General features: G+C 40.7%; 1 protein-coding gene across 11 annotated transcripts in view; it reads left to right on the top strand.

The window, feature by feature from the left end:
* arhgef10l.L (Rho guanine nucleotide exchange factor 10 like L homeolog) overlaps positions 1-15,756 on the top strand; it is a 94,316-nt gene that overhangs the window by 28,677 nt on the left and 49,883 nt on the right. For 8 of the 11 annotated variants that reach the window (XM_041569866.1, XM_041569868.1, XM_041569869.1 and 5 more), the window contains 2 exons: positions 1,496-1,705; positions 6,303-6,330. In XM_041569866.1, coding sequence (XP_041425800.1) covers positions 1,496-1,705; positions 6,303-6,330 — 238 coding nt within the window. The remainder of the gene's footprint in view (positions 1-1,495; positions 1,706-6,302; positions 6,331-15,756) is intronic. The other 3 variants (XM_018226540.2, XM_018226539.2, XM_041569872.1) reach the window with 1 other exon arrangement.

The following is a 15,756-nucleotide window of genomic DNA, read 5'->3' as shown; positions in this document are numbered from 1 at the left end:
ACTCCTAAAGTCTTGTGCCTCCCTCCTCTGAGTGTGTGAATTATTACTCCCTACAACTAGTGTTGTGCCTCCCTCCTCTGAGTGTGTGAGTTATTACTCCCTACTCCTAAAGTGTTGTGCCTCCCACCTCTGAGTGTGTGAGTTATTACTCCCTACAACTAGTGTTGTGCCTCCCTCCTCTGAGTGTGTGAGTTATTACTCCCTACTCCTAAAGTGTTGTGCCTCCCTCCTCTGAGTTTATGAGTTATTACTCCCTACTCCTAAAGTGTTGTGCCTTCCACCTCTGAGTGTGTGAGTTATTACTCCCTACTCCTAAAGTGTTGTGCCTCCCTCCTCTAAGTGTGTGAGTTATTACTCCCTACTCCTAAAGTGTTGTGCCTCCCACCTCTGAGTGTGTGAGTTATTACTTCTTACTCCTAAAGTGTTGTGCCTCCCTCCTCTGAGTGTGTGAGTTATTACTCCCTACTCCTAAAGTGTTGTGCCTCCCTCCTCTGAGTGTGTGAGTTATTACTCCCTACTCCTAAAGTGTTGTGCCTCCCTCCTCTGAGTGTGTGAGTTATTACTCCCTACAACTAGTGTTGTGCCTCCCTCCTCTGAGTGTGTGAGTTATTACTCCCTACTCCTAAAGTGTTGCGCCTCCCTCCTCTGAGTGTGTGAGTTATTACTCCCTACTCCTAAAGTGTTGTGCCTCCCACCTCTGAGTGTGTGAGTTATTACTCCTTACTCCTAAAGTGTTGTGCCTCCCTCCTCTGAGTGTGTGGATTATTACTCCCTACTCATAGAGTGTTGTGCCTCCCACCTCTGAGTGTGTGAGTTATTACTCCCAGCTCCTAAAGTGTTGTGCCTCCTCGACTGAGTGTGTGAGTTATTACTCCCTACTCCTAGAGTGTTGTGCCTCCCTCCACTGAGTGTGTGAGTTATTATTCCTTACTCCTAAAGTGTTGTGCCTCCCTCCTCTGAGTGTGTGGGTTATTACTCCCTACTCATAGAGTGTTGTGCCTCCCTCCTCTGAGTGTGTGAGTTATTACTCCCTACTCCTAAAGGGTTGTGCCTCCCACCTCTGAGTTTGTAAGTTATTACTCCCAACTCCTAAAGTGTTGTGCCTCCCTCCTCTGAGTGTGTGGGTTATTACTCCTTACTCCTAAAGTGTTGTGCCTCCCTCCTCTGAGTGTGTGGTTTATTACTCCCTACTCCTAGAGTGTTGTGCCTCCCTCCACTGAGTATGTGGGTTATTACTCCCTACTTCTAAAGTGTTGTGCCTCCCTGAGTATGTGGGTTATTACTCCCTACTTCTAAAGTGTTGTGCCTCCCTCCTCTGAGTGTGTGAATTATTACTCCCTACTCCTAGAGTGTTGCGCCTCCCTCCTTTGAGTTTGTGGGTTATTACTCCCTACTCCTAGAGTGTTGTGCCTCCCACCTCTCAATTAGTCATAGTTAAAGGAAGAGGTCAGTGCAGTAGTTGTTAGTCTGACCCGTGCCATTGCTGTTCCTCCAGAAGAAGTTGCTCCTGAGCGGATTGGCTGCTCCCAGCCGGATGATGATGATGATGACCATGGGGAAACATTTGACTTTGATAGTGAAGGAGAAGAAGTTGATTCTGGGACCATCCCAGAAGCCAAAGTCCAACTGACCTCTTCCTCCAGCAGAATTGAGAGACCCCCCTCAGTACATAAAGTGGAAGGGCCGGACCTCCAGAACAAGACAGGTAATGATGATCTTCTATGGAACCACAATGTCAATTGTTACTTTTTATTACTCCTCTTTCTATTCAGGCCTCTTGTATTGATATTCCAGTTTTTTATTCAAGTCAGTGCATGGTTGCTAGGGTAATTTGGACCATAGCAACCAGATGGCAGATTGCAAACTTGAGAGCTGCTGAATAAAAAGCTAAATAACTCACAAACCAAAAATAATAAAAAATGAAAACCAATTGCAAATTGCCTCAGAATACCACACTCTACGTCCTATTAACAGTTCATTTAAAGGTGAACAATCCCTTCAAGCATGGCTGCATTCCCAAATTAGAATATATTTCCCTTGAAACTGAATTGAAATACTAAAACAAGAACTTTGCTAACTGTAGGGAATTATAGCCACAAGGGATTAGGCTGTTGTGGTCAGAGCATTGTTTATACAAGTGTTTTTTTCTGTAATGTAATTAAAGGGGAAGGTCTTCATATTTAAAAATTTGTATGGTTTTTGATTTATTAGCCTTCCTGTTCTGCCCCTCCCCCTCCCATTAATTTCCCAGTCTGGCTTCTGCTAATTAAGCAACTTGATAGCTGTCTAAATCCCAAGGCTAAGAGGCACAGAACTAAATAACATAAATAATTCATAATCCTTACAAAATGAACAGAAACTGCAAATTGTGCTACTTACCTACATCACACTGAAATTTCATTTTAAGGGGAACTAACCATTTATAATAGCTATGACTTTAGCTCCTATGGTGCAGTAGTGCAGACTCATTTACTCTTTGTAAAAGAGATTTTCTTTCATTCTGAAAATGATATGGAAATATCAGGAAACATCCATTGTCCTATCACATTTAGGAGAACCTGATACGTCCTATCGTGAAAGGGTGAAGTTGCTAAATGACAACCAATGAAATCTTTGATTTCTAATAAGTAGTAGCCAACGCTGATTCTTGATTGGTGGCTGTTACAGCACAAGTCATGTAGTGTGTAATATTTCCACCTCTCCACATCACATTTCAGACCCTGCGGGATACGATACATTATTGATTGGACATTTGGCAGAGCTGGACCTGTTACAGGAGACAATCCCCTGGCCATATGTTATACGGCATCCTAAAAACAAAGCCTGGCATAAGCGGGTACCACCCAGTCGGCTGCACATTACTGAACGTTAATTGAATATTCTGAGATAAAATACTTACAATAGGGCCATCTGTGTCATACTAAACGTTTATTGGAATGGGAACTTCCCTTTTAAAGGGGTTGTTCACGTTTAACTTAACTGTTAGTGTGATGTAGAGAGGGATATTCTGAGACAATTTGTAATTGGTTTTCATTTTTTATCATTTGTGGTTTTTGACTTATTTAGCTTTTTATTCAGCAGCTCTTCGGTTTGTAATTTCAGCCATCTGGTTACTAGGGTCCAAATTCCCCTAGCAACCATGCATTGATTTGAATAAGAGACTGGAATATGAATAGGAGAGGCCTGAATAGAAAGATGAGGAATAAAAATTAGTAATAACAATACATGTGTAGCCTTATAAAGCATTTTTTTTAGAAGGGGTCAGTGACCCCCATTTGAAAGCTGGAAAGAGTCAGAGGATAAAGGCAAATCAAAAACTTAAAAACTATAAAAAATAAATAAATAATGAAGACCAGTAGAAAAGCTGCTTAGAATTATCCATTCTATAACACACTAAAAGTTAAATTAAAGGTGAATCGACCCTTTTTCATAATTAACCCCTTATTGCGATCTGACAGCTTGTAAGTCATTCCAAATCTGAATATTAAGCTCACTTACATGTAATGCCATACAGTTGCCCGTAAGATATAAAAATAAATCCCCTTTACATATTTTCCTTCTCTGCCTCTTATCTGTGAGTGTTTCTTTACTTAGTTGTCAGCGGGGGTAATTTACAGTGCAGAGAACACAGTCATCTGGAAAACACGCTGGTTATGGAAAGTTTTCCAGGCTGTTTTTTCCACTGTATCCCAGACACAGGCCTCATTGTAGGGCCACTGCCTTTTGGGAAAATAAAAACTCCCTGCATGTTATTGGTGTTATATGTGATATATATATATACACACACAATGTGCTTTTGCACTGTATCACTGGCTTGTGTCTATGCTAATATGCACAAAGCCATTTTGCAGTTATGGTTGCCACCTGGCTGGTAAAAATGATACTTGATATTACTATTTATTACAAAGATAAAAATATGGGAAGGCCAATATATATTTTTTTCAGAATAGGTGGCTACCTTATTTGCACTGTATAGTTCTCTTTTGTCTGGTATAATACATATTAAACTATTTGTATGGTATCACGGGCCTGTCTATGGGTTATTATAGGAAGCCCACTTGTACAGTACAGGTATGGAATCTGTTATCCAGAAACCCAATATCCAGACAGCTCCGAATTACGGATAAGCTGTCTCAGGTTTTTTAAAATGATTTCCTTTTGGCAAAACCAGCCTATTGGGTTTATTTAATGTTTATATGATTTTCTAGCAGACTTAAGGTATGAAGATCCAAATTATGGAAAGGTCGTCTCCCATAGGCTCCATTTTATCCAAATAATCCACATTTTTTGAAACGATTTCCTTTTTCTCTGTAATAATAAAACAGTAACTTGTACTTGATCCCAACTAAGACATAATTAATCCTTATTGGAGGCAAAACCAGCCTAAACCAGACTTTATTTATCAAAGGTCAAATTTTACAGTTTTTTTTATACATCGAATGAACTCACAACTGCAGTGGTTTCTAATTTAAGAAAAAAACTTGAATCAGTAAGTTTGGGGTTAACAACGCGAAAAAATGGAAATAATGGAGTGCTTTTGCGCTGTATCACTGGCCTGTATATGGGCTAATATGAACAAAGCCCTTTGCAGTTATGGTTGCCACTCAAACTTCAATTAATCACGTTTTTTCCGCACTCAAATTGATCTAGATTTTTTGGGCAAAACTCTTTGAAAAAATCCCAAACATAAACTCAAATTTTTGTGGAAACCACAACTTGAACCTTATTAAAACAGCCCCTAATTGTTTACATTAATTTTATGCCGACATAAAGGAATTGCTCATCTTTAAAGTAACTGTTAGTATGATGTAGAGAGTGATATTCTGAGACAATTTGTAACCGGTTTTCATTTTTTATTATTTGTGGTTTTTGAGTTATTTAGCTTTTTATTCAGCAGCTCTCCAGTTTGTAATTTCAGCCATCTGGTTGCTAGGGTCCAAATTCTATTAGCAACCATGCATTGATTTGAATAAGAGACTGGAATATGAATAGGAGAGACCTGAATAGAAAGATGAGGAATAAAAAGTAACAATAACAATACATTTGTAGCCTTACAGAGCATTTGTTTTTAGATGGGGTCAGTGACCTCTGTTTGAAAGTTGGGAAGAGTCAGAAGAAGGAGGAAAAAAATAAAAAAACTATAAAAAATTAGTAACGAAAACTAATTGAAAAGTTGTTTAGAATTAGCTATTCTATAATATACTATGTTAACTTAAAGGGGTTGTTCACCTTTAAGGTAACTTTTATTATGTTATAGAATTGCCGATTCTAAGCAACTTTGCAATTGGTTTTCATTATTATTTTTTTTTATATAGTTTTATAGTTATTTGCCTTTTTCTTCTGACTCTTTCCAGCTTTCAGATGGGGGTCACTGACCCCATGTAAAAAACAAACGCTCTGTAAGGCTACAAATGTATTGTTATTGTTATTTTTTATTCCTCGTCTTTCTATTCAGGTCTCTCCTATTTATATTCCAGTCTCTTATCAGTGCATGGTTGCTAGGGGAATTTAGACCCTAGCAACCCGATGGCTGAAATTACAAACTGGAGAGCTGCTGAATAAAAAGCTAAATAAGTCAAAAACCACAAATAATAAAAAATGAAAACCAATTACAAATTGTCTCAGAATATCCCTCTCTACATCATACTAACAGTTAACTCAAAGGTGAACAACCCCTTTAACATATGGAGATCCAAATTAAGGAAAGATCCTTTGCCTGGAAAAACCTGAGCATTCTGGATAACAGGTCCCATAGCTGTATTATCATCTATACATAAAGCTTGTTGTACCATTTCAGTGGCCTTAATATATAGAAATGTATTTTACTGCAGACCCGCCATATTCATGTGCCATTCAGAATTATTATCAGAATAACCCGATACAAAGCTACAGTCTCAGATTTTCCCAGTGTCATTATAAAATGACTTTTTTCCCCAGCACAATGGGATTGTTTCTCTTCCCTCTCTGGGCTACTGAGCTGCCATATTTACAATTACACCATAAAAATACACAGATGGGGGTTTTATAAGGAAAAGAGAGGGGCAACATATTGCAACTGGGGTTCAGGTGGTTTTTATATAGAATTTCTCCTCCTTGTCATTGCACTAAGTGAAGGTAAATCCTTCTCATGCTTTTTGTGTTGTAAAGAAACCACCTGGGAAGCTGAGTTGTACAGTTGCACCTTCCCCTCCCTCTCTCTTTCCCTTGTCCCTTGTCCGTCCCAAAATCCTGCTGCATAATGAAAATAGAAATGGGGATTAGTGGCTGCAATATACACTAACTGTCTTGTGTTTTATTTACAGAGGCAGCAGCTCCTGTGTCACTATCCAGGTAAGGACTGAGTATCTGCTCTTACACAATGGCTGCATATAGGAGAGCTGGGTGTGTGCATCAGGCAGAGCCACATTCCTCTCACATAATTGCTGGGAGTTGTCTCATAGGGAAAAACAGCAACTCCACTACTCATCACAAGCACGTCTACTAATTACATGTATACTGCAACCACTGTGTGTATACCATACTGTAGTAACTAGTGAAAATGTATATACAGTATACGGTGTCAAATATTAATACTGATTGTATATTTTCTCAAGTAGGAACAGTTCCTAAGTTTGCTCATAGTCTGTACAGAGAGATCCCATAAAACTATGGCAGCATAGGTATTCCTCTGTACTAAGCACAATTCAGCAGGAACAGCCCCCTAAGTTTGCTCATAGTCTGTACAGAGAGATCCCATAAAACTATGGCAGCATAGGTATTCCCAGTACTAAGCACAATTCAGCAGGAACAGTCTTCTAAATTTGCTCATAGTCTGTACATAGAGATCTCATAAAACTATGACAGTATAGGTATTCCCTGTACTAAGCGCAATTCAGCAGGAACAGTCCCTAAGTTTGCTCATAGTCTGTACAGAGAGATCCCATAAAACTATGGCAGCATAGGTATTCCCTGTACTAAGCACAATTCAGCAGGAACAGTCCCTAAGTTTGCTCATAGTCTGTATAGAGAGATACCATAAAACTATGGCAGTATAGGTATTCCCTGTACTAAGCACAATTCAGCAGGAACAGCCCCCTAAGTTTGCTCATAGTCTGTACAGAGGAGAGCAAGTCTCTGTTTGTCCCTTTAAGTACCTAATAAAGGTAAAATCCAATTGGTTTTGAAACCTGGACTTCTCTCCTATAGGAACTACCACCTGCATCAATGAATCTTACTAAGGTATACAGCTCTGATTGGCAAATAATTGGGGGAGGATTGGTGAGGGATTGGTCCCACCTGGAAAAGAATTCTGAGGGGGGACGAGGTCCTATTGCCGTTATTACTGTCGGTATCGGTTTATTGATATAAATGATAATATATAACTATATATAAAAGCCCACATGGTGGCGCTCTTAGTTAACATTAGACATTTATATTGGAGGCTTTGGTGCAGATAATTGAGAATGAAAGTAAATAAGTAAGTCACGTGTAGTCTTTACTTATAGACGGACAGGTAGTAACATGTACAAGTCACACATTCACTAAACTGCTTGTATTTCTGAGTGATGTGCCCAGAGCCAGGCCACTATATTCTGTTAGTGACAATAATGACTGAAGCTCCAAGTCAAGTCAAGTGGACTTTATTGTTATTTTAGCCATATACAGTAAATACAGTACATTGATCTAACTTGCCTCCATTAGTGTCACATGATTATCTGCCCCTCCCAACATGAACTCATTCCCTAAAAACCTCTTCAAATTGGACTGAGACCTGCCCAATGGCCTGCAGTGAGTCAAGCCCTCACCATAACATACACAGTGACGTGTAGGTGCCAAATATTCAGCAGCACCCTAGCACCCCTCCTCTAATCTCTCTAATCTAGTCTTTACTCCGACTGTACAATTGTGTTATTTAAAGGGATACTGGCATGGGGGAAAAAAAAAATTCAAATGAATCAGTTAATAGTGCTGCTCCAGCAGAATTCTGCACTGAAATCCATTTCTCAAAAGAGCAAACAGATTTTTTTATATTCAATTTTGAAATCTGACATGGGGCTAGACATATTGTCAATTTCCCAGCTGCCCCCAGTCATGTGACTTGTGCTCTGATAAACTTCAATCACTCTTTACTGCTGTACTGCAAGTTGGAGTGATATCACCTCCCTCCCTTTTCCCCCCAGCAGCCAAACAACAGAACAATGGGAAGGTAACCAGATAGCAGCTCCCTAACACAAGATAACGGCTGCCTGGTAGATCTAAGAACAACACTCAATAGTAAAATCCAGGTCCCACTGAGACACATTCAGTTACATTGAGAAGGAAAAACAGCAGCCTGCCAGAAAGCGTTTCTCTCCTAAAGTGCAGGCACAAGTCACATGACTGGGGGCAGCTGGGAAATTGACAAAATGTCTAGCCCCATGTTAGATTTCAAAATTGAATATAAAAAAATCTGTTTGCTCTTTTGAGAAATGGATTTCAGTGCAGGATTCTGCTGGAGCAGCACTATTAACTGATTCATTTTGAAAAATGTTTTTTTCCCAAGCCAGTATCCCTTTAAGAACATAATGGGGAATAAAGGGGTTTCCTTTGCCTCTTAAAGAGATATGCTCCCTTGTTTGATTTGCATGGGGGACTGTTTTTTATCATCTACCCTACACAGCAGTCCTGTCTTGCTTTATGGCATTCTGATTGGATAAGGCACATCAACAAATCAAAGACATGCTTTAAAGGAGTGGTACACCTTTAAGTTAACTTTTAGTATGTTACAGAATGGCCATTTCCAAGCAACTTTTCAATTGGTCTTCATTATCTTTTTTATTGTTTTTGAATTATTTGCCTTCTTCTTCTGGCGCTTTTCCGCTTTCAAATGGGGGTCACTGACCCCATCTAAAAACAAATGCTCTGTAAGGCTGCAAATGTATTGTTATTGCTACTTTTTATTAGGGATGCCCCGAATTCACTATTTGGGATTCGGCTTAATCCTTCATGAAAGATTCGGCTAAATACTGAACCAAATCCTAATTTTCATAGGCATATTAAGCGCAGGAAGGGAAAAAGTGGAAAAAACTTTTTTAACTTCCTTGTTTTATGATAAAGTTACGTGATTTCCCTTCCCCCTTAGTTTGCATATGCAAATTAGGACTCAGTTTGGCCAAAAACAAGGATTCGGCTGAATCTGAATCCTACAGAAAAAGGCCGAATCCTGGCCGACTTCTGGACTGAATCCTGGATTCTGTGCATTTTTATTCCTCATCTTTCTATTCAGGCCTCTCCTATTCATATTCCAGTCTCTTAATCAAATCAGTGCATGGTTGCTAGGGGAATTTGGACCCTAGCAACCAGATGGCTGAAATTACAAACTGGAGAGTTTCTGAATAAAAAGCTAAATAACTCAAAAACCACAAATGATAAAAAATTAAAACCAACTGCAAATTTTCTCAGAATATCCCTCTCTACATCATACTAACAGTTCATTTAAAGGTGAACAACCTCTTTAAAAATATCATTTATATTGGTTTCATTTCCCAACACTGTTTCTGCTGGTTATTCATGAGGCATTGCTGAGCATCAGATATGATTTATAAGCGCAGGAATGATCATTTGTTGGGTTTATGACACGCAGATCAATCAACATTGAGGCAGTTAATTGTATAAAGAGTATTTACTGTAATTGGTGGCTCCTGTGATTTTGTAATTAATGTACAGTCAGTGTTGAAGATAGAAACCTATTGGCGTTGCTACTTCCTACAGTGCTACTAAGTATCCAGAGGGATTCCCAGCCTTGTCAAGTGATACAAATGGGAAACATAGTTGGACACAGCAATACTGGATACAAATAAACAATCCCCAAGTACTACAAGTAGAACTCCTGCTTATTTTACTTATGGGTCTGACCTCAGGGGAGAAAGTCTGATCTGACCTCTAGGGGTAGAAAGGGAGAACTACACTGGACACAGCTTGACCCGGGGGACAATGGAAGAGCTGACCTCTACAGGTGGAAAGGCAGAACTACAGCAGTCTGTCCTCAAAAGAGAAAGATCTTGGATATGGAATTCTAGGAGTAAACTGGACAGACTGATTTGGGGGACAATAGCAGATCTCTGGAGGTGGAAAAGCAGAGCTGCAGCAGCCTGACCTCAGGAGAGAAAAGTAGATGTAGCCCTCTAATTCTAGCGCTAGACTGGACAGTTGACCACGAGGAAGAAAGGCAGATGTAACCAATCGAGGTAGAAAGTCAGAAGACACTGAAAAGCCTGATCTTGGGATAGAAAGAATTAGGAAACTCGGCCATTAGGAGCACTGAACTGTATTGATAGAGATTGGAAGATGTTAAAGGAGTAGGAACACTACCAAAGCAGTTTATTGCCAATAGATTAGCCATAATAGTGCAAGTTATAACACTATATTTATTCTGCAGAATGCTTTACCATACCTGAATAAACATCTCTAGACACTGTCTGATTGTTTAGGATAGCAGCTGCCATATTAGCTTGGTGTGACATCACTTCCTGCCTGAGTCTCTCCCTGCTCACTCATAGATCTGGGCTCAGATTACAGCAGTGAGAGGAGGGAGAGGAGCAAACTGAGCATGCTCAAGCCCTAGCCCTGGAGGTTTAAGCTGAAAACAGTTAGTCTGATACAGAAGCCCATGAGTACACAATAGAAGGAAAGAAATGTGCTGTTTCTTATGACAGAGGACTCAGAGCAGCATTACTTTGAGGGGTTACTGGTGTATTTATATAGACCTTTCTGATAAAGCTTACTTACTTTTAACCTTTCCTTCTCAATTAATTTGCATTTCTTCCGATAAACCCAGTTGAGCCCCCACACATTATTTTCCCGGGCAAAGTGCAGCAGTTTCCATCAATCCTCCATCTGCAATAACCCTACTGTGCCATTATTATTCCTAGCCAGTATTCCCTCCCTGAATGGAATAGAAAATTCCTCCATTCCTGCAACCTCCCTCCCATCCAATGACATAGATTGCTTCCAGATTGTGCGAGACCTGCAGTGAACTGCTCATTTGTGAAGGGCTTTTATGCATTGTCTCATTTTCACAGGCTTATTATTTCCAGGTGGCCTCAGGGTGTCACTATTCACAGCAGTAGATGGTTTTACTTTATGTCACTATACAAGCGCCCCGTATTTAACCAGCAGAACCGGTTAGGAAAAAAAAACAAAAAAAACAAAAAAAATCCCTTTCTTGCTCCTTCACAGGCCTGTTAATAATCCACCGGCTTCTGCTACAACTGTTTCAAGAGTCAGAGCCAGCAGTGCAGAGAAAGGCCAGAAAGATACTGATTGTAAAAGCTTTTACATTTACAAATAAGTTGAATACATAATGAATGTATATTTAGAAGTTGCTTGGAAATATATGTTTGCATAAACACGGCGCATCTGTTTACATTGCCTCCAGATCTCTCCCTCATTCATTGTGAAGTCAGTCGCTGGCAACTCTCAGCAGCAGTGCAATAAATGTGTAGGAACCATTCAGGGTATTGGACTCTGGGCCAGTGGCTCTGATCCCAAGGGTAAACATTCACAGGGGCAAATTCACTAAGCACCGAAAATGCCCTAGCGACGGCTTTGCCGCACTTTGCATACGTAGTTTCATTTGGGCCGCTCAAATTTACTAAAATCCGAAGTTGCGCCCCGGGATGCGAAAGGTAGTGAAGTTGCGCTAGTGTTAATTCGTCAAGCAAAGCAAAGTTACGCTAGCGATGCCGAATTTGCATACGGCACCAAGTTAAAGTACAATGGACGCATATGTTGCAGCCAAGCCGCGCAGGCGCCCTAGGCGGCCTGCCTGGCTGCTGCGCCGGCTAGTTGCGCACATATGCGAAAAGACGCTTCTGCACATGCGTACTCGCATACTTGCACAGATGGGAACAAGTGGGTCGGCAGTGGGTGGTCGGCAGAGAAGGGACCGGACTAGGGGTAGGAGTAAGTACGTGCCTGGCGCCCCTCCGCCTTTGCGCCCTAGGCATGTGCCTACTCAGCCTACCCCTAGTTCCGGCCCTGTGTTGCAGCAAATACATTACACTACACAAGCCTGGGAAACCTTCATAAAATAAAATAGATACATGTGCCCACTGTATAGTTTAGGTGCCATATGTTAGGAAATGTAGGGGGGAAGGAGGGTACCCCCAAAAAAATGTACAATCTTTTTCAGCCTATCACCCTTAAAAAAGTAAAAGACGCCAGCATTTTTTGGGACTTTTATTTGAAGCAAGTCCTGTCTACTCTATTGCACTTCTCTTGGTCTGAGGTGGCAAGTAAAGTCTGGCGCAAGAGGTAACGTTCAGTAAAATCCGCAAGTTAGTGAATTTGCGTATTTACGTCCCTTCGCCAGAGCGAAACTTCATCTGGCATAAGGGTGCGAAGTGGCGCTAGAGTATGTCTACTTCGCTACCGAATTTACGCCAGGGACCGTTAGTAAATCTTCGCCCTTTCGTAAATTTGCCCCACAGAGTTCTAGCAAAGTAGATTATGTGGTTCTGCATTCCATTCAAAGGAAAGGTAAGATGTTGCTAGGCAGCACACAGACAATGGCCATTAAAGGTTTAAAGGGAAGAATTACTTGTTATGAAAGATCATTTGTTGCAGATCTGGTTCAGTTCATTATAATAAAGGGCCGGCCTCTCTGGGTGAGGGTTTACTCAGGTATCAGAGTCACTTTTAGCTTTAGTGGGCAGGACCAGATCCTCAGAATTAAGGGGAAGAAAACCCAAAACTACAATATACATTCAGTCAATGTTTTCAAAGGCTTTAAACTTATTTGTAAATTGTTGTAAAAGTTTAAGGTAACTTTTAGCCTGTTATAGAATGGCTAATTCTAAGCAGATTTTTTAATTGGTCTTCATTATTTGCTTTTTTCTTCTGACTCTTTCCAGTTTTCAAAAGGGGGGTCACTGACCCCATCTAAAACGCAAAGGCTACAAATGTATTATTATTTCTCGCATTGCTATTCAGACCTTGATTATACGCCAGTCTCTTATGCAAATCAGTGTATGGTTGCTAGGGGAATATGATCCCTGGCAACCAGATGGCTGAAATTGCAAACTGGAGAGCTGCTGAATACAAAACTAAATAAGTCAAAAACCAAAAATAATAAAAAATGAAAACCAATTGCAAATTGTCTCAGAATATCCCTCTCTACATCATACTAACAGTTAATTTAAAGTGAACAAACCCTTTCAAAACTATTTCCATCCATCCCTTTCTTCATTGCCCGCTCTCTTACACATCAGCCACTGGCTTCTGCTACATAGTTTGTTCAAAAGCACCGGGGCAGAGAATACGAAGGGACAAATATTGCAGTTACATTTATAAATACCGTATATACTCGAGTATAAGCCGAGTTTTTCAGCCCCCAAAATATGCTGAAAAACTCTACCTCGGGTTATACTCGGGTCAAGCGCAAAAAAGGTCGCCGGCGTCTAAGAATAGTCGCCGGCGTCCAAGAATAGTCTCCAAGAATATTAGCCGGCTTCCAAGAATGGTAGCTGGCATCCAAAAACGAGACGCCGGCACCTCCAATGGGAACAGAAACCCTCAATTTTTTTATTGAAACTTACCAGAAGCTGCTGCATTTCTCACCCTAGGCTTATATTCGAGTCAATAAGCTTTCCCAGTTTTTGTAGGTAAAATTAGGTACCTCGGCTTATATACTCGGGATGGCTTATACTGGAGTATACAGTATACGGTAACTTGGAAAATCTGTAATTATTATTATATATATATATATATATATATATATATTGGGAAGTTACTTTGAATTATTTTCTGAATATCTTTAGGCTCTTGTCCAAATTAAATGGAAGTGGAAACATTTGTTGTGTTAAATACATTAAGTTTTATATGAATCGTCGTCAGTTTGATTAGTGATAGATTGTATCAGGGATGCACCGAATCCACTATTTTGGATTCGGCCGAACCCCCAAATCCATTGTGAAAGATTCGGGCGAATACCGAACTGAATTCGAACTCAAATTTGCATATGTAAATCAGGAGGGAAAAATAGAGCCGCGCACGTTTTACTTCCTTGATTTGTGACGAAAAGTCACATGATTTTAAGAATTTGGATTCGTTTTGGCCAGGCATAAGGATTCGGCCGAATCTGAATCCTGCTGAAAATGGCCGAATACTGATCCGAATCTTGGATTCAGTGCATCCCTAATTGTATTAGCAGATAAAAGGGGATACATTCCCTGTATTGTCATTTATCCAACTTGTTTGGAATAGAGTTCAGAATAATAATGTCAAATTTAGAGATGATGGAGATGAATTGGTAGAGACACAAATATTGGTGTGGGCTCTGTCCAGGAGCAGTAATAAATTAATAAACAGCCCAGAAAATAAAGAAACCCACGCAGGCACGAAATGCATTAGGCCTATGAATGTCCTAATAAAGCCTTTTTAATTTAATGAAAACCAGAGCTACTGTTTTAATTGGAAATGGGTATCACCCTATTTGGATTTTTGAATTGGTAGAAACCCTGTTACTTTTTGAGTTTAAAAAAAGTCTTCTTGGCGTTCGGTGATACTTGTGCTTTGTTTTCGGGCATAAACAACTCAGACTTGGCACTATGCCCCTGTGACTGCCACGTTCTTTTTGCATCTAGAAATTACTCACCTGTTTAGATTGCAAGCTCTATGAGGCAGAAGGTCCTTGTTTGTTTAAATACTTGAATTTTGAGGGCATTTTGCATATTTGCAAGTGGCTGGACTGCAAACTGAATGCATTGAAAAGTGAGACTAGTACAGCCCATGTGACTGGATTTTCCAGAGGGGCCCCTAATGTTTCACATGATCTTTTAACCCTTCAATGTCCCCCCCCCCCAGCCAGGACTACCCTGCGCAGCCTCCCTGTGTGTCCCACACTGCAGTGTTGTGTCTGTGAGTCAGGCTGAGGCTGAGGAGGAGGAGGAGGAGGGAGGGAATTTCATGAGAACGAGGCACAACCGGTCTGAATGTTACAGACACTTCGGAATTCTCACTTCCTGCTGCTGCTGCAGAATTCCAATGGGATCCTTGGGACACAAGTGAACTATTGCTGAGCATGGTGTGGGAAGAGTTAACTAGAGAGGTACGGTACAAGGCTGGGCAGGGCTGATGGGAAGTGCAAGCTCTGTGGCAGCTCTGGGTGAGATGAGGGGGTTCATTGAGCTTTTCAATAGCTTCATTGTTACTTGTTTGTTAAAGTTCCCTCCCAAAGGGAATGACCCCGTTGTGATTTTGGCTGGAGGCTCAGTGAGGAATAATCGACTGACCAGGCACGCTGGAGCTGGACCCCACGGTGACTAAGTAACGGGGCTGGATTTAGGGCCGAATGGAGGGCAATTGTATCACAGGGTATTTTGTAATGTGGGATTGTCAATCTGCAGCCGCCGGATACTTATCTGCAACTCCCAGCATCCTACAGACAGCTGGAGGGCTGCACGTTAGACTTTTATCTGGACTTTATTCCCCTCTGTAGTTAGGGCTCCCCTTCCTTTTCTAATGCCTCTGTTTAGGGTTATTACGGTCAGCTGCTAAATCCCAGTGACGTGTCACTTTAAATACATCCTGCTTGCCTACAAGGGATCCCCCCCACCTGAAGAGCTAACAGTCTATTGCTAAGCTTCTTCTGCATTAAACTAGAGTGGGGTGAATCGGCATCGAGCAATGAGCTGAATACAGTTAAAATGTAGTACAAACGGGCCCCATTGCAGTAATAATCCATAGGAACCAGCACTTGTTATCATTATTATGCTACATTTGTCATTATAGGTGCCT

The sequence above is a fragment of the Xenopus laevis genome, chromosome 7L (assembly GCF_017654675.1).
Source record: "Xenopus laevis strain J_2021 chromosome 7L, Xenopus_laevis_v10.1, whole genome shotgun sequence".
Classification (NCBI taxonomy): domain Eukaryota; kingdom Metazoa; phylum Chordata; class Amphibia; order Anura; family Pipidae; genus Xenopus; species Xenopus laevis.
Note: the sequence above shows the minus strand (reverse complement) of the source record. Positions and strands in the feature narration are given on the sequence as shown.